Source organism: Narcine bancroftii, chromosome 3, assembly GCF_036971445.1.
Source record: "Narcine bancroftii isolate sNarBan1 chromosome 3, sNarBan1.hap1, whole genome shotgun sequence".
Taxonomy (NCBI): domain Eukaryota; kingdom Metazoa; phylum Chordata; class Chondrichthyes; order Torpediniformes; family Narcinidae; genus Narcine; species Narcine bancroftii.
In genome coordinates, this window is record NC_091471.1 from 111,449,664 (window position 1) to 111,473,162 (window position 23,499).

Below are 23,499 nucleotides of genomic sequence, written 5' to 3' on the forward strand. Positions count from 1 at the left end.
TTTTATGAGAGGGAATGGCTTTATCTGGAAGGAACATTTATGTGCCAGGGGTTATTCCTTAACATGCCTTTCCTGCTCTCATTGTGTTATTAAACTGCTTCGACATGAAACTTTTCTGCTAAACCCAGTGGCAGCTGCCAGCCAAGCCCTTATTGCATTTGCAGAATCAGTATCACTCGCCTAAATAATTCAAAGTGAAATCACTTACAAACATATGCAAGTATTGTATTTTCACTCATCTTACATGCACGTGCATACAATACATATACACATATAACGCACAGAAAATCATAAATTGTGTAAAAATATTTTTGTATAACGTGCACAAGCATATAACACATAATCTAAATTCCGACTGGCAATAGCAATTTGCATTTAAATAGGACATAAGACAAATCACAAACCAGGATCTGCCACAGTTAATCTCCTGCAACTAACACCCAATCAATATCCCCAGAGGCATCAATCGCCCATTATAGTGATGATATCCTGCTACCACATATTAACAAGCTTTGGAGGGGAATCAAATAGATCGAAGACAGGCTTCAAAGTTAAACTGGATTTTAATTCTAATGTTATCTCAAATCAGAGGCACTTGATATGTTAATATCCTCCCTCAAGGACAGGTCTGGGCAATTAACATTGATAAGGTGCAGTACCCGAGCCAGAATGTCCTATTTATAGGAAGTCCATGGCATTCAGTACAAAGATATATTCCCAAAATCAAAATTGTGTCCATTCTTTCATTGACGCTATTATATTTTAATGCTCAATACAAATTACCACGCTTGCTATAACTTGCTGGCACATCTTTCCCACGGCCACTATTAATTGTATGTGTTCTTTCAATGCTGCTATTATATTCCCACGCCCACTATAAATTGCTGGTTTGACTTTCCTACACCCGCTATTAACTGCACGTTCTTTCAACATGTTAAAAATATTCATGTATAGCGTGCACAATCATATAATGCACGGGAGGGGGGGGGTAGGTACCTGGTTTGTGAAATATGCATATAATGCGCACATTATATGTGTGGTTATATGTAATTACACCTCTAGGTCGCCAGGGGTAATCCTGGTGACCTTGTATATAAAGCATCCCAGAGCTACAGTCTAGCCTTCTAGGTTCAACTTGCAGAGAGACAAGACCTCTTAGTGTACATATTAATTTATTAAAGCTGTCTTATACTCACACTGCTGGTGTGGTTATTGTCAGTACAATATGTGTAAAAATACGGTAACCATATAAAGATGCCAATAAACAAAGAAATGCAACAAATACAATGGACTAAAAATTCTCCTGCAGGTAAGTTACTGTGCAGTTTTGAATGAGACATCCATTAGTGAATTGGTCTGGCAGACCTAGAGCCCAAGTTCATAATTTCATGCAAGGTTCTTTCCTCTGATGTATCCAACCATAGAACTCACAGACAGCACAAGGAAGGGGTGGAGAGTGATTAAGAGCTCTGGAAGCTGAAAGGAATTAAGGAGCTGTTGTCAGATACTCAGTCAGCTGAGGAGGTTGAACTCTATATTTTCACATTATATTTGAATGATTTGGAACTTGAACAGATACAAAAATAGGAGGAGGGGCAGGTAGTGTTGAGGAAGCACTGAGCCTGCAGTAGGATTAGACAGATCACAAAATTAGGCAAGAAAATGGGAGTTGGAATACAGTGTAGAGTAATGTATGGTCATGCATTTTGATGGAAGGAATAAAGGTGTAAATTATTTTCTAAAAGGGCAAAGAGTTCAGAAATTAGAGGTGCAGAGGGACTTGGGGGTCCTTGCTTAAGATTCCTGAAAGGTTAACTTGCAGGTAGAGTTGGTGACAAGGAAGGCAAATGCAATGCTAGCATTCATTTCAAGAGGGATAAGTATATAAAAGCAGAGCTGCAATGTTGAAGTTTCATGAGACATGAGTCAGACTGCACTTGAAGTGTTGTGAGTAGTTTTGAGCTCCTTATCTAAGGAAGGATGTGTTAACATTGGAGAGGGTCCAGAAGAGGTTCACAAGAATGGTCCCTGGAATGAATGTGTTATCATATGAGGAGCATATGATGGCTCTTGGACTATACTCGCTGGAGTTTCACAAGAATGAGGAGGATCTCATTAAAACCTATCAGATACTGAAAGGCCTGAAAAGAGTGGACATAAAAATGTTTTCTGTGGAGGGGGTCTGGGACCAGAGGGAACAGTCTCCCAAAACGATAATGTCCCTTTAGAACAGGGATGAGGAAGGATTTATTTGCCCAGAGGGTAGAGAATCATGAACTTTTGTGGATATATTTAAGATAGATGTTCTTTATTAGGAAGGGAATCAAGGGTTACTGGGAGAAAGCAAGAGAATGGGGTTGAAAAGGATATTAAATCATCCATGATAGAATGGCAGGGCACACTCCACGGGATGAATCACCTATTTCCACCCCTCCACCTTATGGCTTTTCATGTGGTAGACAGAGCTGTCTAAATCTCCTAGTACATTTCATGATTGAATAATCTGGTCGGAGGGTGCAAACTGTAAACCCTAACAGCCAAAGAGATTGTTTATCCATGGATACTTTGTGCCTTAATTTCAGAGTCAAGGAAAAATCTAAAAATTCATGGACCTATTTTATTTAAGAGACCTAAAAGATTATTCCATTTCCAAATTTCATTACCAACCACCTACAATACTACCAGAATTATAATTAATATTACAATTAAACAATAGACATTGTATGTCAAAATAAAGTTATGTTGCCTTTCCTACAATTAAAATGCTCATAAAGAACACCATTACAAAGAAAATCCACATGAAGAATCTATCCATTACTTTAGCCACTTTTTTCCATTCAGCAGTCTTTGTATTGGTTGCTTTTTGCTCTCTGAAACAATTGGCGATAAATTCAATGTTTCTTGCCACCCTGCCTCTGTGTAAATAACAGAAACAAGACGATGTGTTAAGATCTTCTTCACTGACACAGCTATTCCCTGTGCTTCCATTAGTTTCTTTGTGGTTGCACACTGGACAAGGGTGCACTGGTATCACAGACAGTGCCGAATTTTCTTTTAGCATTGTGTGGTTACATTGGTAATTTTTAGAAAGCTGTTCCTTTATTGTTAATTCTTTCTTTTTTCTCAATTTTACATTTGCTTTGGAATGATCCGTCTGCAGTTTACAGTTCTTTTTCTCGTCCTTCTTTTGCATCATTGCGCAGGTTTCACCAATGTCATATACAAAAAAGATCTTTGACATGTACTGCAAAATTATCACCTTTGCCCACTTTGGAACTGGCTTGGCTTCTGGCCCACAATGGTGAATATTCATGATGAAAATGGTCAGCGCAGTGGAGGCAGTGATCATGGTCATGGTTGCAATGTAGTATTTACCTGAGAGCAAACAGAAACAAATACCAGCATAATGTAAACACGCAAGTTCCTTCAAAACTGTGCACCAAAATTAAGAAGAACCCAGTTTTCTCATTGGACCTGTTGCCTCCAGTGGTAAGGTGTCAGAAGGCCTTTTCAGATAGGGAAAAAATCCAAATGTAAAGGCGGAGAACTTCTGCCAAAACGCATAATGACCTACCTCTCTGAATGTGCAGCAGGCCACCCCCGAGCCACATAATCCAACCTCTCCCAGAGAGGGATAATCAGCGGAGCGCTGCGCTTCGCTGATTGATCTGCATGTACAGCCACGCTAAGTGGCTGTTTAGGGGGTGGGCTAATGACTCCATCAGCCCGCAACCCAACTCCCCACTGCCTGATAGCCCCCACGCCGCCCACTACCTGATAGCTCCCTGTCCCGCTAGACAGGGGTGGTTGGCAGGGCAGAGGCGGGGGACATCAGGGGCAGGGGTGGCTGTTGGGGGGGTGGCCTGTGCAGGCTGCGACAGTCTTGCTGGCCGCTCCGGCACCTCAGTGGGTGCTTTGGTCTTCGGGGCCACACTCTGCGGCCCAAAACGCGGCAGAGCAATGGCAGTCTTCCCTACCCATAATCCCCCACACAGCTGAAATTGTTTTGGGAAACCCAGAGCAGAATCATCTGTGTGGGAGAATTATGGGTAGGGAAGACGGCCATTGCTATGTCACATATTTATGATGGGTGGCGCTGTGGCACCAGTCACCCTGCCTCCATCGGATCCGGAGCGCCCTACAAGGTGCCTCTGGGTATGAATGGGAGGCTCGAACAGCCTTTTAGGGCTGCTGTCTGAAAGTCAAGTTCTTAGTTTTCGATCTGCTCCTGTTGCCGGCCTCAAGATGGAGGCCTGACATGAAATGGCCTAAAGGCACTTCATCGTGCATTCTACCCAAGTACCAAAATAAAACTGAATTCATTCAATTAATTTCCCCCCAATAATTATGTGCACATTTTCTCTTATACTGTCACACAATCCACTCATGGCTCCCCTTCACTGAAAAACCAATGAAGTGTACTTGGTATTTTCTTTACTTTTACTTATCCAGTTTTCTCCTTCCTCTCTCACATAGACATTAATTTTGTCTTAGATTTCTCTGTAAAGCTACCAGTTTTTTTTTAATTACCCAACAATCAGGCCCTTGTTTCCTTATATCTGGGTCTTGCCAGAATATCAGCAAAAATTGCTCATCTAATACCAACAGGTGCTACTGGATAGTAACTGGTTATCAACAGATTAAATCATTTTTGCAACATAACCTGAATGTACTTGGATATAAAAGCCTGTAATATTCCCTAAGCCAACATCTAATACATCTCAGACGTATGAAACATTTTGGTCTTATAGTGATCATTCATGATATAAACTCTGTGTTTGCAATTCCATATCCCAACAAAAACAGAATGTTGGTAGAACTCAGCGGGTCAAGCAACATCTGTTCAGGCAGAAGGTGCAAGTTAACATTTCAGGTCAAGCCCCTGAATATACATTCTACTTTATATTGGACATATTATCATCACAATACTTTAAAATTATTTAAGGGCTTCTAACAAAATACTCACACTTGCTACAAAAAACACAGCATCAAATTTATATTGATTTTTATGGACAGGTTAAATTAAAATAAACACTTTTGTTTAGTTTCCTCCCTCCACTTTTTATTGGATGGTGCTTCACTTATTCAAACTGAATTCCTGAATTACTGCAAAACGATAATTTAGATTAAGCTAAATAAAACTTGTGTCACAGCAACAGTTTAAAAATACTACGTGTGCTAAAATTATAGTCGTAGAATTAAACTGTGGCATTCAAGATGGGGAAAGTTAAAATGACTTATGACTCGTGATGAAGAATTGGCAGCTTATGTATGATATAAAGGAACTATCTTTGTTAGATGGCTACTTAGTGTTTGGCTCTCTATTACAGTGGTATCTATAAATTATTTATGTATAATGAGCAAAAATTGTGTTCAAATCAAAGGGATAACAGTCAAATTACAATAATGCTCAAGTCAAAGACATAATAAGCTTGCAATAAAACAATTTTAAACTCTCAATCAAAATCATTAAAATGTTTCATCATTACCACATTGCATCATAAGGGAACTTACTGCATACAAACTTGTTAAAATGTGCTTCATGTTGCAACAGCGAATGCACTAAAAGTGCTTCAATGATGAGAAAAAAACTGACATTTTATATCCACTTTAATGCTGGTTTCATTCCAGTTCCAGAGTGAAATTATAATCTGGTTGTATATGAATGCTTTTGTGTATGTTGAGGTCTTGTGATCAAGAAAGCACTGCCAACTATTGAGAGGATGTGATCAATTTTCAAGCAAAGTCATTGATTTTTGAACAAATGTTATAAGCAGCTAAAACAAATTGCTTCAATTAAACCTCCTCTATGATACAACTCCAATAAACATAAAATGCCAAGAATGATCCCGTTTTACATTGTGTTGGAAATCAATGTTAATTCATGGTTTTGTTCTAAATAATTATCACTGACAGCAACAATAACGGTTCCGTTGGCTTGGCTTCGCGGGCGAAGATTTATGGAGGGGTAAATATCCACGTCAGCTGCAGGCTCGTAGGTGGCTGACAGGTCTGATGCGGGACAGGCAGACACGGTTGCTATGGAAAATTGGTTGGTTTGGGTCGGGTGTTGGGTTTTTCCTCCTTTGTCTTCTGTCAGTTCTGCGGTCTTCTTCAAAGGAGATTGCTGCCTGCCGAACTGTGAGGCGCCAAGATGCACGGTTTGAGGCGATATCAGCCCACTGGCGGTGGTCAATGTGGCAGGCACCAAGAGATTTCTTTACAATAATGGTTAGTGCCTCAGGATATCCCAAAGACCATGCAATACTTATTATCGCCAAGAACAAATAAAGATTTAAATATATTGGGTCATTCGATGGTAATGTGGAGCTCCCACAGTACTAACAATTTCATAAAAGGTCTAATACAACTTTTATTGCGAGGTATATTTCACTCATAATCTCAAAGTGTCTCACCAACACATCAGCCTAAAAATTCACTCATTTAACAGCCTTTTTTCCCCCAACTCCATACATTTGAAAACAGTTTTATTTTCTCCAGCAAAGCAGAATATGAAGAGAAACGTCGGATTGGAAATCAGCTGTCAATTAAAACTTAGGAATGCTGAGAAAACTTACCTCAGAGGGGAGTTAATCTCTAGAATTCTCTGCCCCTAAGGGTGATAGAGGTCAGATTATTAGAAATATTTAGAGTGGAATAAATAAATATTTGAATGATTGAGGAACTGAGGGTTGTAGACAACTGGTACAGAAAAGGGGTTGAGGTTAATGTGGATCACCCATGATCATACTGAATGGTGGGTCAGGCCTGTAACTCCTGCTCCTATTTTCTGGTCTTATTGTGTGTTCATTTCCAAATTGAATTACACCCCCTCCCCCCCTCCCATCAGGAGTTGACAAAGCACTCCTTGCAGTTTTCACATCAGAGACACATCAAATGATTCCAATAGCCAGTGAAAAGCGGCCAAGGAAATGAGTGCACCTTGTCCTGAGAGGGCTTGTTGTTGACCACTCCAAGAGCCACCAGGTAGCTCTGAGTTGGATAACCTGCTCCAAGTAAATCCTTCACTTATCTCTACTTCAGTTCAACCCTCTGTACATCCACCATAGAAATTATACAACCAACTAGCACTTACAACAGGCCTTGATCAAGCCCCGAATACCATCAAAAGTCTTTCCCCACTAATCTGGCCCTGGTCCCAGACTCATTTTAATTACACACTGTGCAACATAGGGATAAATGTGAAATAGGCATGATAGAACTCTGTAGCCCATAGCCAAGATAAATCATCAATGTTGACAAAGAATTGCTGGAGGTACTCAGCAGGTCAGGCAACAACCATGGATAGGAACGGTTGGGTCTGGATCCTTTGTCAAAATGAGAAAGAGCAGGGTGATATTACATTTAAAAAAAAAGAGAAATGAAGCTGGGGAAGAGGCCCAGAGCTGATAGGATAGAAGGTGTGAGAGGTGGAGAGAAAGGTGGAGGGAGAGATGACTCCCTAGGAAGGGAAGGGAGTAATAAAAGTTGAAGAGAGAAAAAATAAGTAGAAAAAGGTTAAAAAAAAGACATGAAAACAGTGGCATCAGATAAGTTTTTCTAAAAATCTCCAGGGTAGTAATCTCAGGATTACTGGCACAGCCAGTAAGGGCAAAAATAGCAAGATAAGGCAGAGAAGTGGAAGGGGCAGGCCTTCAGATTCTTGGATCATTGGGAGCTCTTTTGGGGAAGGTAAACCACTGTAATGTATAATTATCTGGTCAAGCATACCTACTGGCCGGTTGTACCTGTGGCCCCTTCCCACAGGCTCCTGTATAAAGGTGACTGCCCTTTGCAACTCAGTGCAGGACAACTGAATAGTAAGGATATGCTATGTTCTCAAGTGAATTAAAGCCTATTGGTTTCTCCACAATAGTCTCCTGAGTGATTGATGGTCCCGCAATTGAATTCAATTGAAGTCTTCTACAATGGAGCAGATCTTCAAACCAGAAAAACTGGAAATAGACCCTCAATCGCCCGAGACATCTACCAGCTTTGAACTCTGGCTGTGCTCTTTTGAGGCATTCCTGCAGGCCTCCTCTATTGTGTGATCAGAGAGCAACAAACTGCAAGTACACGTGCACAATCCTTTATCCAGACATCTAAAATCCGGAAAGCTCCAAAATCCAACAAATGGGGAGAGAGACAGCAAAGTGAGTCGGGCGGGTGAGGGGGAAGAGACCGGCAGCGCAGGTCAGGAGGGTGAGCGGGAGAGACCAGCAGCGCGAGTCAGGCGGGCGAGGGGGTGTGGATACGGCAGCACATTTTGGGTGGTCTTAAATCTGGCTTTCCGAAATATAAAAAAATCCGAAAATTGGAACACACTCTCCCCCAAGGGTTCCAGATAAAGGATTGTGTGCCTGTAATGCACTCCCAGGTCAGCACCCTGGTGTACTCCATGATCGGAGACGCCACAACATACCAGAAGGCCATGAATATCCTCAAAGTGTAAAATCAACACTGTCTATGCTAGACACCTTCTAGTGACTTAAAAACAACAACCTTGTGAGTCAAATGCTGAATATCTTCGGACCCTCTGAACACTCTGCTGCAGAGTATATAGAAGATCTGATCCGGTTCACCTGCATTGTGGGGATCAGGTTGAATTACATATAGCAAAGATTTCTGGTGCAAGGGGAACTCAGCCTACGGAAAGCAGTCGAGCTGGCACGTATGCTGGAAGTGGCTCTCCAGAACATGGAGGCCTACTCAACCGACAACGCAGCTACCTCATGGTGACCCTGGTCATAGCCATCATGGGACACGTCACTACTACCTCCCCCCTCTGCTCCACTAACAACCAGACTAAAGCAGCAGTGCTCCGCAAAAACCTCCCGATGCTCTCAACTGGCTCTGGTAATGACCTGACCACAGCCCAGGAACCCCCCAAAGTGCTACTTCTGCGGCCTGGGCAAGCCCAGCAAAGATTCAACTTGCTCCAGCTGTTGAAAGAAGGGCCACTATGCCAAAGTGTTCAAGTTCAAACCCCTTCTTAGCAATGCCACGTGCGTATCGTGGGGACCGTCTTCTGCCACACTGCCATCACCCGGGGCCAGCAGCGCCATGTGCGATCCGTGGGAGCCGCCATTTTGGAGACCATTTCAGGTCCCAGCTGTGCTTCATGTTGGCTACAGAGGCTGCCATCTTGGGTGCCATCTTCCGGATCTGGCAATATCATCTGCAGCCCCTGGGGGCCGCATCTTGGACACCACCATCTTATACTGTAGTGATGTGCAACAACCTGACTCTAGCCTCCATCACTCTCAACCAGGACGGTCCGCACCAACTCACCAGGTCGATGATCGACATCAAGGTAAAAGACCACGTGACGAGTTGCTTGTTCGATAGCGGGAGCATGGAGAGTTTTATACATCTGGACACAATGCGCAACCTCTCACTCACACTACTGCCGGTGAACCAGAAAGTCCCCTTGGCATCCAAGTCATAAACAGCGGACGTTCGGGGTTTCTGTATTGTGACTTTACCGGTGTGGGGTACTGTATATGACAACTTTAGACTGATGGTAATGTCACAGCTCTGCACTACTGTATTGTTGGGAAATGATTTTCAATGTCACCTTAAAAGTATGATGATGGCATTTGATGGGCCCCATCCACCCCTCACCGTGCACAATGAGGAAAAGAATAGAATAGTCATCGACAACCAGTCAGACCATCAATAGATACACTCAATTGGACACATACCCCCCTTCCATGAATCACTGATATGGTCATCCAAGTTGCCCAGTATCGGGTCTTTTTGGCCATCGACCTAAAGACATCATATCATCAGCTGCCCATCTGCCCAGAGAACTGCCAGTTTACATTATTCTATCACTTCCTGCGGCTCCCCTTTGGCGTCACGAATGGTATCTCAGTCTTCCAACAGGAGATGGACCATTTGGTGGATCAGTACAAGTTGGGGCCACTTTCCCGTTTGTCAGTAACATCACCATCTACGGCCACAACCTGAAGCCAACCTTCAGAGATTTCTCAAGACAGCCAAGCTCCTTAATCTGACGTACAATAAGGCTAATTGTGTGTTCTGCACAACCTTCCTGGCCATCCTTGGCTGTGTCATGGAGAATGGCATCATTGGCCTGGGCCCAGACTGCATGTGACCACTCATGGAGCTTCCCCTCCCACAAAGCCTCAAGGCCCTGAAGAGGTGCCTTGGATTTTTCTCCTATTATGCCTAGTGAGTTCCCAATTATGTGGACAAGGACCGCCCTCTTATCAAATTCACACTCTTCCTTCTGGCAGAGGAGGCTTGTGCAGCCTTCAACCGTATCAAGTCTGACATCACCAAGGCCACAATGCATGCTGTGAACAAATCCACCCCTTTTCAGGTGGAAAGCAATGCATCAGACTTCACCCTAGCAGCCACCTTTAATCAGGCTGGCAGGCCCATCGCATTTTTTTTCATACACCCTGCAGGGCCCCGTGATTCAACAGTCGAAAGAAGAGCCCAAGCCATTGTTGAAGCAGTGAAGTACTGCCACCATTACCAGGCTGGTAAGCGATTCACCTTGCTGACCAATCAACGTGCTGTCACGTTCATATTCAACAATCATCAGTGGGGAAAAATCAAAAACGATAAAATACTGCGGTGAAGAACAGAATTATCCACCTATAACTATGATATCCTGTATCAGCCAGAGAAACTTAACAAGCCACTAGATATCACTGCCCAGACTGAATGACTGCAAAACCTCCATAATTATCTTTGTCGCCTCGGAGTCACCAGTTTCTTTCACTTCATCAAAGTATGCAACCTGGTGTACTCCATCAACGAGATCAGGACCATGACAAAGAACTGCCAGGTCTGTGCTGAGTGCAAGCTGCACTTCTGCCGGCCAAACAGGGCGCAACTCATTAAAGTCACTTGTCCCTTTGAGCGACTCAATGTCGACTTTAAAGGACCCCTGCCCTCCACCGACCACAATATATACTTCCTTACATCATTGATGAATACTCCTGTTTTCCATTTGCATCCCCTGCTCGGACATGACTGCTGCCACAGTCATCAGGCTTTGCAGCCTCTTCACTTTATTTGGCTTCCTCAATTATATCCACAGTGACCGGGGGACTTCCTTTATGAGTGATGAGATGCACCAGTACTTGTTGGCCTGAGGCATTGCCACGAGCAGGACCACTAGCTACAACCCCCGGGGAAATGGGCAAGTGGAGAGGGAGAATGCTATGGTCTGGAAGGCAGACCTCCTAGCCTTTTGGTCAAAGGGCCTCCCAGACTCCTGCTGGCAGGATGTTCTCCCATCAGCCCTCCACTCTACCAGGTACTTGCTATGTACCACCACTAACGCTATACCACATGAAAGGGTCTTCCTTCCCCAGGAAATCTGCAACAGGGACCACACTACTAGCATGGCTGATGATCCCAGGGCCTGTCCTGCTCCAGAGGAATGAGAGGAACCATAAGTCTGACCCATTGACCCATCTCCTCCATGCTAACCCCCAATATGCCTACATGGCATATTTTGGAGGACACAAGGACACCGTTTCCATCAGGGACTTGGCTCCCTCAGGGGCCCTGGAGACTGCTGCTAATCACCCCACACCTTCCTTACTGTTGAACACACATGATGCACTCTGATGTCCTGCCTCTGCCAGAAGGAGGATACACCAGGCAAGGTGCCCACCCACCAGCACAATACTGATGGATATGAAGAGGCACCCAAGACCATCCAGGACTCCACTACTGCACTGCAGCAATGTTTAATTATCTGGTCGAACACATCTATTGACCGTTTGTACCTGTGGGCCCTCCCCACAGGCTCCTGTATAAAGGTAACTGTTCCACAGTGCCCATAACTCAGTGCAGGACAACCAAACAATAAGGATATGCTATGTTCTCAAGTGAATTAAAGTCTTATGGAAAAGTAAATTATCTAGAGTATCATTACAAAAATTGACATGGAAATATCCATTAGGTTTACTCCAATTACCAAATTTTCTGAATTATTATGAAGCTGCTCAATTAAAATTTATTAATAGGATGTTTGATATTGATCAACCTCCTATATGGGCTAAAGGTGAATTAGTACAGATTTCTGAACCTAACATACATCAATTTATATATAAATGGAATCCCCATCTTCTACAAAATTATGTTACGAGTATTGAGACATCTGATTGAGATTTTGTATAAAAGAGAACAAATTATAGGAACTAAAGGTAAAATTTCAGTTAAGACTCCATTATATCAGAACAAAATAATTCCTTTTTCAGTGAATAATTATTATTTGAAAATTTGTGATTTGAAGGGTATTAAACTAGTGGAGGATTGTTTTGAGGCAGATATGTTTTTTTCTTTTACTAGACTTAAGGAAAAATTTGGGATATTGCCAAATTCTTTATTTGCATATTATCAAATGTGTGCTTTACTAATGGATAATTTTGGACGTGATTTGATATTACCTAGACAAACTCAATTTGAAATTTTAATTGTTGATGGTGGAAAAAAAGGGTTTATTTCAGGAATGTATGCTTTGTCACAAGAGAAGATTTATATAAAATGAAGAGTAAGTGGGAGAAGGATTTATCTATTTTATTATCTCAGGAAGAATGGATGACTATGTCTGAAGATAGTGTAACTAAATTGATTAATGTGAAATATAGTTTAGTCAATTATAATTTCTTGCATCAGTTGTATTTAACTCCTGAGAAGTGTAAGGTAAAACATCATGAGATGGGAATGTGTAAGGAGTTACCCTGTGCAGGGCTGTAACAAGATGTGAATGCATCCTTGTACTTACAAGATAAGAGAGACATTGATGGATTGAGAGGCAGGAAGCTAGCAGGGAAAGGATAGCAACAGTTTTAGTCATTGGACAAGTAATGATATGATGATGTTCTAAGCACGTATCCAAGGGTATAAAAAATCACCATTTTGCTGATAACGGCAGAATGCATTCTCCGACTAACATTGTTAGTCGCAAGTGTTACAATCCGGTAATAAAGAACAAAGAACCCTGATTTCGACTCAGTCTGGTGTTTGTCTCACTCATTCATGAACAAAGCAGACCTAACAATTTGGTGACCCCGACGTGATGGGTGAGTGAACACTGGACGACTGAACAATATGGCTTTAGTTCTTCTGATTTGTGCTTTCGTTGTGGGGCACAGACTGGTACTTTTCTACATTCAGTATGGACTTGTGAAAAAGTTAAACCCTTTTGGGAAAGAATTATGAAGTTTTTGGAAGACTTATTCAAGTTTGAATTAACACTTGATCCATTACTTTTTTTAATGGGTTATACTACAACCTTAACAACGGGTTTAAGATTGGACAAATTTCAAATTGCATTTATTTGTCTGGCTTTGGCTGTAGCCAGGAAATGTATTGCAATTACATGGAAGAATGATATTGAATTGAATGTACATAATGAGTTGAGATCTTATACTTATTTAGAAAAGATAAAACAATTTACATAATAATTATTCTTTTTTAATTAAAATGTGGACTCCACGTTTGAAATGTATGGGTTTGGATATATCTGAAATGGTTTTTTTTGAAGACGTTAAGGGTTTGGCACACTCCACAGCAACGGATAATTAACCGATATATGTTTTTGGCTCTTTTTGTAGGGATAGTTTGGGGTAGGATGTAGGGGGGGAAGGTGGGAGGGGAGTGAGTAGTAGGTGAAGTATTATGTATCTTGTAAGGTTTTAGTTTTTTTAATCTGTATTTTATATCTTATAAATAAAGTTTTTTTTTAAAGTGAATTAAAGTCTATAGGTTTCTCCACAATCATCTCCTGAGTGATTGATAGTGCATCAGATGTGTCCTATACAAAAAGGATGGGTTACCCCTGAACCCAAAGGGGACCAATATCCTAGCGGGCAGGTTAAATATAGCTCTTCTAGAGGGCTGAAACTAATTTGGCAGGGGGATAGGAACCAGAGGGCTAGAGGTGAAGAAGGGGGAACAGCAGTAAAGTTGACAGCCAGGTGACAAGACATAGCCGGAGGGATGACAGATATGCAGCACATTCAAAAACTGGTCTAAAGGTATTATACTTAAATGCACACAGCATTAGAAACAAGGTGGATGATCTTGCTGTGCAGCTACATGTTTCCAGGATGCAATGCTGTGGCCATTGCTGAGTTGTGGCTAAAGGATCAATGTCACTGGGACCTGAACGTCCACCCATACACGGTGTATTGCAAGCATAGGCAGGGACGTAGAGGGGGCAGCATGGCTCTGCTGGAAAGCAACAATATTAAATTATTGGAAAGAAGGGACATAGGTGTGGTGAATGTCTACTAAGCTGCCTGTGTCCCCTCTGGCAAGCCTTGCTGTACTCACATTGGCTGTGCATTATTTCTACTGTGCATGCACCTATTGTCTTTCATTATTGTACCAAGAGTTTCTGCTAATAAAAGCCATGATTATTGTTTGACCACATCGTCTTTGTCTACTTCATCAACTGGCACTTCAAAAGGATCAGAAGAGGTAGAGTCCTTATGAGTTAAGAAATGGTAAAGGTAAAAGGACACTAATGGCAGTTATATACAGGCCCCAAAATAGCAGTTAGGATGTGGATTACAAATTACAACTGGAAATAGATAAGGCATGTCAGGACAGATTTACAATAATTATGGGGGATTTTAACATGAAAGTAGATTGGGAAAGTCAGGTCAATATAGGACCTCAGGAGAGAGAGTTTATGGAATGCCTATGGATGCCTTTTTGGAGCAGCTTATTGATGAGCCCACCAGAGGAGCAGGTGTTCTGGACTGAGTGCTGGATAATAAACCAGAAGTGATTAGAGAGTGTACGGTAAAGGAACCCTTAGGAGACAGTGATCACAATATGATTGAGTTCACTTTGAAATTTGAAAAGGAGAGGCTAGAGTCCGATGTGTTGTGTTGGTATTTCAATAGATAAAAGAAATTACAGTCACGTGAGAGAGGAACTGGCCAAACTCGACTGGACAAATACACACTAGTAGAAAAGACAGCAGATCAGCAATGGCTAAAATGAGGAAAGTGCAGGACAGGCACATATCAAAAAGAAAGAAAATTGTGAATGGAAAAATGAGATAATATTGGCTGAAGAGATGTTGAGTGTGGAGGAAACATGGCCTCCCTGCCTGTTTTGAATGTGTGTATTGCGTTTGGTTACATGTCCTCCCCTGTCTGAAACTTATTCGGAAGTCACATCACCTGTCAATCAAGGTTAGACTCTGGCTACCCATCAGTGCACACCTTGCCGTTGGCCAATTTAAATCACCCAGGGTCATTATTGGCTGGAAGCACAGACCAGGACTGTATAAAACATTGATGCACAGCACATTTCTTTCTCTATGCCTCATGGTCCAAGCCCCAGACGCTACTCCACGCCAGGTTGCTACTGTGGACATCACTGGAATTGTCCTAGGTAAGGTGTGCACTACACTGAAACTGAACCACAGTCTTGCGATAGAAAAATATTTGCAGACAGCCACACCCCCATTGGTATGGGGATCTGAGTGAAAGAGTCCCTGTTTGTAGTGTGTGTTTACTCAAGAGTGTGAACATGTCAAGTATAAGTTCACTATTGTCAGAGTCTAAACTATTGTTGCTTAAGTGAAATAGTACTCAAGTACCATTCAACGTTCTCCCGTTTGTCTCCCGTGTGTTAAGTTATATGCGATTGTAACAGCTGTGTCCAGTCTCATCTCTCTGTGAGCCCACCAAACCTGATACTCTTCCCAACACAACACGAGGGAAGTTAAAGCAAAAGAGAGGGCATACAAGGAAGCAAAAATAAGTGGGAAGGTGAAGGACTGAGAAACTTTTGAAAACATGGAGAAGGCAACGATGATGAGGAAGGAAAAGATGAATTATTAAAGGAGATTAACAAGTAATATCAAAGAGAATACTAAAAGATTTTTAAAAATATATAAAGAGCTAAAGAGTGACCAAAGTAGACATAAGATCAATAGATGACAAGTAGGATAGACAGGGGAGATACAGTGGATGTTTTGTATTTGGGCTTTCAAAAGGCCTTCGACAAGGTGCCACACACAAGGCTGCCTAAAAAGAAGAGAGCCCTTGGAATTACAGGAAGGATAAAGCATTGGTTGCTTGGCAGGAAACCGAGAGTGAAAATAAAGGAATCCTATCCTGATTGGCTACTAGTTACTAGTGGTGTTCCACAGGGGTCGCTGTTGGGGCCGCTTCTTTTTATGTTGTATATAAATGATTTGGATTAAGGAATAGATGGCTGTGTGTCTAAATTTGAAGATGATACTCGAACTGCAAGTTGGTGAGGTGGTGCTGAGGATACCGAAAGGCTACAAAGAGACTTGTACAGATTAGGAGATTGGGCAAAGAGGTGGCAGATGAAATACAAATGTTGGAAAGTATACGGTCATGCACATTGGTAGAAGAAATAGATTGGAAGACTATTATTTAGATGGGGAGAAAATACAAAATTCAGAGGTGCAAAGGGACTTGAGAGACCTCATGCAGGATACCCTAAAGGTTGACCTCCAGGTTGAGTCAGTGGTGAAGAAAGCGAATGTAATGTTAGCATTCATTTCTAAAGAGATAACAAGGATGTGATGTTGAGACTCTATAAAGCATTGGTGAGACATCACTTGGAGTACTGAGTACAGTTTTGTGCATTGTACTTGAGAAAAGGCATGCTGGCATTAGAGAAGGTTCAGAAATTTACTGGAAAGAAAGGGATAAAATATGAGAAACAAATGTTGACTTTTGGACTGTACTCATTAGAGTACAGAGGCCTTTTGAATGCTGAAAGGTCTGGACAGAGTAGATGTGGCAAGAATGTTTACCATAGTAGGGGATTCTAGGACAAAAGGCCATAATTTCAGGATAAAAGGGTGTCAATTTAAAACAGAGTTGTGGAAACATTTCTGTAATCAGAAGGTCTTGAGTCTGTGGAACTTGTCACAGGTAGCTGTGGAAGTGAGGTCTTTGGGTGTATTGAAGGGAGAGATCAACAGGTATTTAATTAGTCAGGGCAACAAGGGATATGGGGAGAAAGCCAGGGAGTGGGGCTAAGTGGGTGGATGGATCAGCTCATGATTAGAATGGCAGCGCAGACTTAATAGGCAAATGAGCCTACTTTTAATTTTTTTAATTTAAACATACAGCATGATAACAGGCCATTTTGGCCCACGAGTCCATGCTGATCAATTTACACCCAATTAACCTACACCCCCAATATGTTTCAAAATGTGGGAGGAAACTGGAACCCCAGGGAAAACCCATGCAGACATGGGGAGAAAGTACAAACTCCTTACAGACAGAGCAGGATTTGAATCCTGGTCCCGATCAGTGGCGCTGGCACTGTAGCACTAACCGCTACACCTGCCGTGCTACCCTGTACTTCTGCTCCTATATCTTGTAATGACGAGGTGAAAATGCTATTAAAATGCATATAATATGCTTAGCTTTATACACATAGACAGGGATTACTAAAGTTGTAACACTAACTGGTTATGAAACAGTGATTTAGACCACTGCTGAAATATTGTGCCCCATTGTGAACACCACAACATGGGAAAGATGTGGACATAAGACAGCAGTACTCCAGTACTCCACTTACCAATCAATAGAACACTTTCAGATGCTTTCTGCAGCCATCAGCTAAACACAGTCAGTGTTTAGTAGTATCGTCACACTAAGTAATCAAGTCAAGTTTAGGCCAAATGACCCTTGAAACTTGTTTGATCATTCACCAAGAACATAATTGATTCTTCACCTGTATTTCAAGTACAACCTTACACCCAATTATCATAGGCCTCAATCATTTCAAGCACTCAAAACTCCCTTCAGTCATGCCTTTACCAAGTGGGCGAGCATATACAGCCCTTTCAGATAGAGAAAATTACAAACACTTACAACTCTTCTATTCAAAGCCTTGAGAGGAAGCAGCAGAGGATGTCAACCAGAATGACGCCAGGAATGAAAACTTTTGCCTTTTGTAGAGATAAGGATTTGGAGTGGTTCTCCTCAGAGCTGAGAAAGATAAAGAGAAATTTGAAAGAGATGTTTTGTGTAGATGTAGGAATTTTGGGTGGGGGGGAGGGAATCTTTTATTTCATTAGATAAATGTGAATGTAACCATTAAAGTAAAAGCAATCCATTGCACGAAAAGTAGTGTAAAATAAGAATATTAATGTTAACATTTTGGAATTCATTATGGTTTAGCCTTTTCCATCGCTGTAACTTTGGCTGAGATTCCACTTATGTTCAGAGATAATATTTCTGACAAAGATCAGTACAGAAAGTGCAAAAAGCAGAACCAACTATAAACAGGGATAAGTGTAAACGGTAAGCTATGGATTCTGCAAGATTGATCTGAAAGCACATGTAATAATTCTACATAAATAATCTTTGCTTGAAAGGTTAATTCCAAAACTGGCATAATTTTCTTTCAAGACTCGTTTGGTCTGAAAGATTCTATATTCATGGTAACTACAAATTACAGTATGTATGTAGAGATTACTTTTGAGTGGATAATTCTTGGCTGTACATTTTACTGAGAATGTTATCAGTCCTCCAGGATAGCCACTTACCAATCAATGGAACACTTTCAGAAGGAGGCATGCTTTCTGCAACCATCAGCTGAAACACAGTTAGTGCTAGCAGTACAGTCACACCAAGTGACACCTTCTCTCCAGAGTCAGCTGGTAGGTAAAATCCCAATGGAGCCAGGAACGAGATCATTACACATGGGATCAGCAAGTTAAAAATGTAAAAGGAAGACCTCCTTTTGAGAATTAACGTGTACGTGACATCTGGATATGGATCTGAACAACATCCATAAGTTATCACATTTTTTGTTGCTGGCATTCCGTGGACTTCCCATTCTACATTCTCCACAAAATCAGTCAAGTCTCCACTATCAAGTCCATTTGTGATGTCAACCTGATTCCCATTGTAGGTCCATGAGCCAAAGGTAAGGTTACATCTCTGGTCATCAAATGGAAAGTATGCCACATCTACAACACACGAGCTCTTGGTAATTGCCGGTGAATCCCATGTAATCTGTCCGTCATATCTTAAAACCACATTAGTCTCCATGGATCCAGTAGATTCATCATCCGCTCTAAAGTAAGTTACCAAGATTTACAGTTGGTTACATATAAAGGCCTTCACAAAAAAATTCAATAATGCCATTATTGAATGGTTTAAAATCAAACATAAAAGGCATAGAAACAATTATAATTATTTCATGATACAGAATTAGTAAATGGAGTAAAATATCTAGCTTTTCACTTGGCTGGAACTGTAAAATATATTGACATTACTTTTTAAGAGACAACATTGAAATGTGGAGGAATGGTGGCATTGGTGAACGGAAGAATTGTTTTAGATATTAATAATGTGTTTGTTGACCCAGAGGGAATGACCCTTCTAATATTGAGTACAAAACTCCATGAAATAGAATGGCTTCACATCAAGAGGCAGTCCTAGATCTTCAGAATCAAAATATATTGTCATGAACATGTCACAAAATACATTGTATTGTGTAGAGAACAATAAAATTGACAGGTTGGTGAGTTAAATGTGAGCATGCTACTCAAGAGTCTTGATGATGAGAAGGTAAGATTTAAAAATTCAACTAGAAAGTGGAGAGCAGACTGGACTAAAGAAGGCGTTTTAAGAAGGTTGGAGTTCAGTGAAATGATAAACAGAACTATGGATCAACAAAATGGTCACATCAGATAAAAATGCAATGGTAACAAAACAAATTTCAAGTACAAGTCTTTTATTTCAAATTTCCACCATCTGCATTTTATATGATTTCCAGCTAAATATTGGTATGGATTAAAAACTTACCGCAATTAAAAAGAATGTCACATGGGTTCAGAAAGATGATACAGATAAGAATAAATGGAACAATATTAAAGGATAAAACATCTGAGGAAGGACTATAAAAATCAGAACCACGAGAAAGTATTAAGCATGAATCAAATAGCAAACGTGAATAAATGTGAGTTGTTGTATCTAAAGTGGGACTCCTAAGAGAAATGTTCAGTGATTCAATGAAGGATAAAACAAAAAAAGTCAAGATATTTAAAAAAATTTTATGACACACACCTGACAAATTTGAAATATTACCCATATTTTGCATAATCTGTTTTTTTTTAAATCACACTATACGATTGAAGCATATTAGGAAGTTTTATGAATCATTCCCCATACATACAGTAATCCCATATGGAATTACCCCATCAGACACCACTGTTTTTCTGAATGTAATGTACTGGGCCATTCCACCTAAGCCAAACACAGACAAGCTTCAGAATGATTACTGAAAAACCAGAAACCCAGAGGAGTTTCTCAGTAAGACAGCAGCAACTTTAACAGAGATGAAAGAGGACTCTGCCATAATTAGGTGAACCCTTTAACCAAAGTCAATAATCTGCAAAAAAAATGGACACAAGGTTAACTCCCTACATTCAAACCTCAAATTTCTAATTTTACATAAAGTTTAGTACCAAGAAAATCACAGTTATGGGAAGAACTGAAGTTCTTGAAGTTTTCTGCAACAGTTTCGTTTACATGAAACCAGAATCAGTAAACAAATTATCACCTACACATGTGAGTGAAAATGTAAATTACTCATCTGCATTTTAACAAAATTATTTCTTTAAACATAAAATGAAGTATAATATCAGGAAGCTGTTGTATTAATTTTCTAATGAACTATCATTTGAAAAATGAAATATGTTCAGCAATTTACTGTAAAACAAGGGCATTTCACATACTTGTTATACAGAACAATATCAGGTCTCCATACAGAACTACTAGGTATTCGGATAGCATCAAGTCCATCATATTTGTCTCGATCCCACTTGAGGAAAGCATCAAACCAGATTTGTCGAATCCAAAGGTAAGCTGTTAGAATTTGATTCCTTTCATCCTACAAGTCCAAGAAATATAATGCCATAAGTTATAGTAATGAATTTCAATTAAATACCACTACAAAACATATTTTTAAATTTCAACACACTTCAAAGTTCAGATTTATTGTCAGTGTACATACATGGCATCACACACAACCCTGAGATTCTTTTTCCTACAGGCCAGGCAGAATTTCTGCTTCGTCAATAGTGCATCAAACTGTACTCAAGAAAAAATATAAAGGTTCAAAAAAAGAAAAAGAAAACTAACTGACTGTGCAATACATAAAAATTAAACACTGAATACTTCGGCATACAAGTCGACTTCTAGATAAGACACTTCACTCCACATTTTCAGCCTTATTTTCATGGTTTTATCATATCTCGGGCATATAAGACAAACCCCACCCCCAAATTTTCTGCAAGGAATGTGCAGGAGACTGGTGTCTGGGCCTCCCAGCAACAATTCAAACCTTGTTACAACTCCCCAATCACCAAATAACAAGTAAATTAAGCAAGCAAATAATAATAAAAAAACATTTTTAAAAAACCTTTGTTTCTGGCCAGGAAGATGCCAAATGGTGCCAGGTCCAAGTCTTCAGCATAGGTTGCAGCCAGAATTGGGGACAGCAACTCCATTTTCAACATCGGGTGTGGTTCCGTCCGCTGCCCATGAGTGCTCAGTGCAGGAACCATGGCTATGTGATTACTATTTGAATGGCAATAGATTAAGAGATGGGGAAGTGCAGAGAGACCTAGGGGTACTTCTACACCAGTCTCTGAAGGCGAGCATGCAGGTACAGCAGGCGGTTAAAAAGGCAAATGGTATGTTGGCCTTCATATCAAGAGGGTTTGAGTAGAGGAACAAGGATTCCTTACTGCAGCTGTACAGGGCCTTGGTGAGACCCCACCTGGAGTATTGTGTGCAGTTTTGGTCACCTTATCTAAGGAAGGATGTTCTTGCCATGGAGAGAGTGCAGAGGCGATTCACCAGGCTGATACCTGGAATGGCAGGAATGACTTATGAGGAAAGATTGCACAAATTGGGATTGTATTCGCTGGAGTTTAGAAGATTGAGAGGGGATCTCATAGAGACATATAAAATTCTGGCAGGACTGGACAGAATGGATGCAGATGGGATGTTTCCAATGATGGGAAAATCCAGAACCCGGGGCCATGGTTTGAGGATAATAGGCAAACCATTTAGGACCGAGATGAGGAGGAATTTCTTGACCCAGAGGGTGGTGAATCTGTGGAATTCATTGCCACAGAGGGCAGTAGAGGCAGGTTCATTAAATATATTTAAGAGGGAATTAGATCTATTTCTTCAGTATAAGGGTATTAAAGGTTACGGAGAGAAGGCGGGGACGGGGTACTGAACTTTAAGATCAGCCATGATCTCGTTGAATGGCGGAGCAGGCTCGAAGGGTCGAATGACATACTCCTGCTCCTATCTTCTATGTTTCTATGTGTTGGCCTTGGGGACCTCAGGCTCCCGGGCAGGAGTGGGGACTTTGAGCTCCCGAGGACCTTGGGCTCTACAACTGTAAAATGTCTGTGTGGGTTATGACAGCGGTGGGGAGGTGTCAGTGAGCAGTGGCACCGACAGTGGGGAGGTGCTTCAGGGTTGTCTTATACACAATCTATGTTGAGCATCAACAGTAGGGAGGTGCTTCAGGTAGTCTTATATGCTGAATCTATGTTGAGCATTTTTTTTAATTGAATTTAATGTTTCATTTTTGTATCTGGCGTATAAGGCGACCCTGATTTTTGGGTGCTTTTTGAGAGTTTCAAGGGTCATTATACATCAAAATATATAAAATAAGTAAAAGTCCTTAAATTAGTTCCTGATTGAGTTTGTTAAGGACTCTGATGGTGAAGGGGCAGCAACTGTTCCTGAACTTGATGGTGTGAGTCTTGTGGCACGAATTCTTCTTTCCTGATGGCAGCAGTGAGAACAGATCGTGTCCTGGGTGGTGGGGATCCTTGTTGATTACTGCTGCTCTCTGAAAGCAGCGTTCCATCTAGATTCTCTTGATGATGGGGAGTGATTTGCCAGTGATGTACTGGGCTGTGTCCTCTACCTTTCTGCTCCATAATTATCATTATTTCTAAATCCATGATCAACATTGCATATCATACTTTCTGATAGCCAATATCAATATCAATAAGGCATGATTTCTTCAATCACTCCAATTAACAGGCAGTTAGTTCACCAATCATGCAACATTCAACCATGAACAAACAAAAAATTCAATTATCCGGCATCTACCAATCCCCTTAGGTGCCAGATACCAGGGGTTTTAGTTTAATAAAGCACGCATAAGCAAATTTATTAGCAAAGCCCTAAACTGTCAGTATTCACCATCATTAGTAGATTAATTAGCAAATATAAATTAAGTAATTTTGGATTTTTACATACATCTAGAAACACAGAAATCACTCTTTGGTTCACGGTAACCTAGAAAGGTTGCTTCAGGGAGCACGACACATCTCCTGTACCTGGGGGTTCACCCGAGTGCCACTAGGGAGTCCTGGGTGGTCAAATGGCTGAACCTAGAGGCAAAGGTTTCTTACTGGTTGGGGTGCTGGTCATCAACCAGCTGGTGGCC

The 23,499-nt window shown here is 41.1% G+C and overlaps 1 protein-coding gene across 1 annotated transcript in view; it reads right to left on the reverse strand.

The window, feature by feature from the left end:
- Positions 1 to 295: 295 nt before the first annotated feature.
- chrna9a (cholinergic receptor, nicotinic, alpha 9a) overlaps positions 296 to 23,499 on the reverse strand; it is a 35,844-nt gene continuing 12,640 nt past the window's right edge. Inside the window, exons 3-5 of the mRNA XM_069924881.1 lie at positions 20,753 to 20,907; positions 18,554 to 19,086; positions 296 to 3,375 (exon numbers count right to left, since the gene is read on the reverse strand). Of these exons, the coding sequence (XP_069780982.1) occupies positions 2,738 to 3,375; positions 18,554 to 19,086; positions 20,753 to 20,907 (1,326 nt within the window). The 3' untranslated portion in view covers positions 296 to 2,737. The remainder of the gene's footprint in view (positions 3,376 to 18,553; positions 19,087 to 20,752; positions 20,908 to 23,499) is intronic.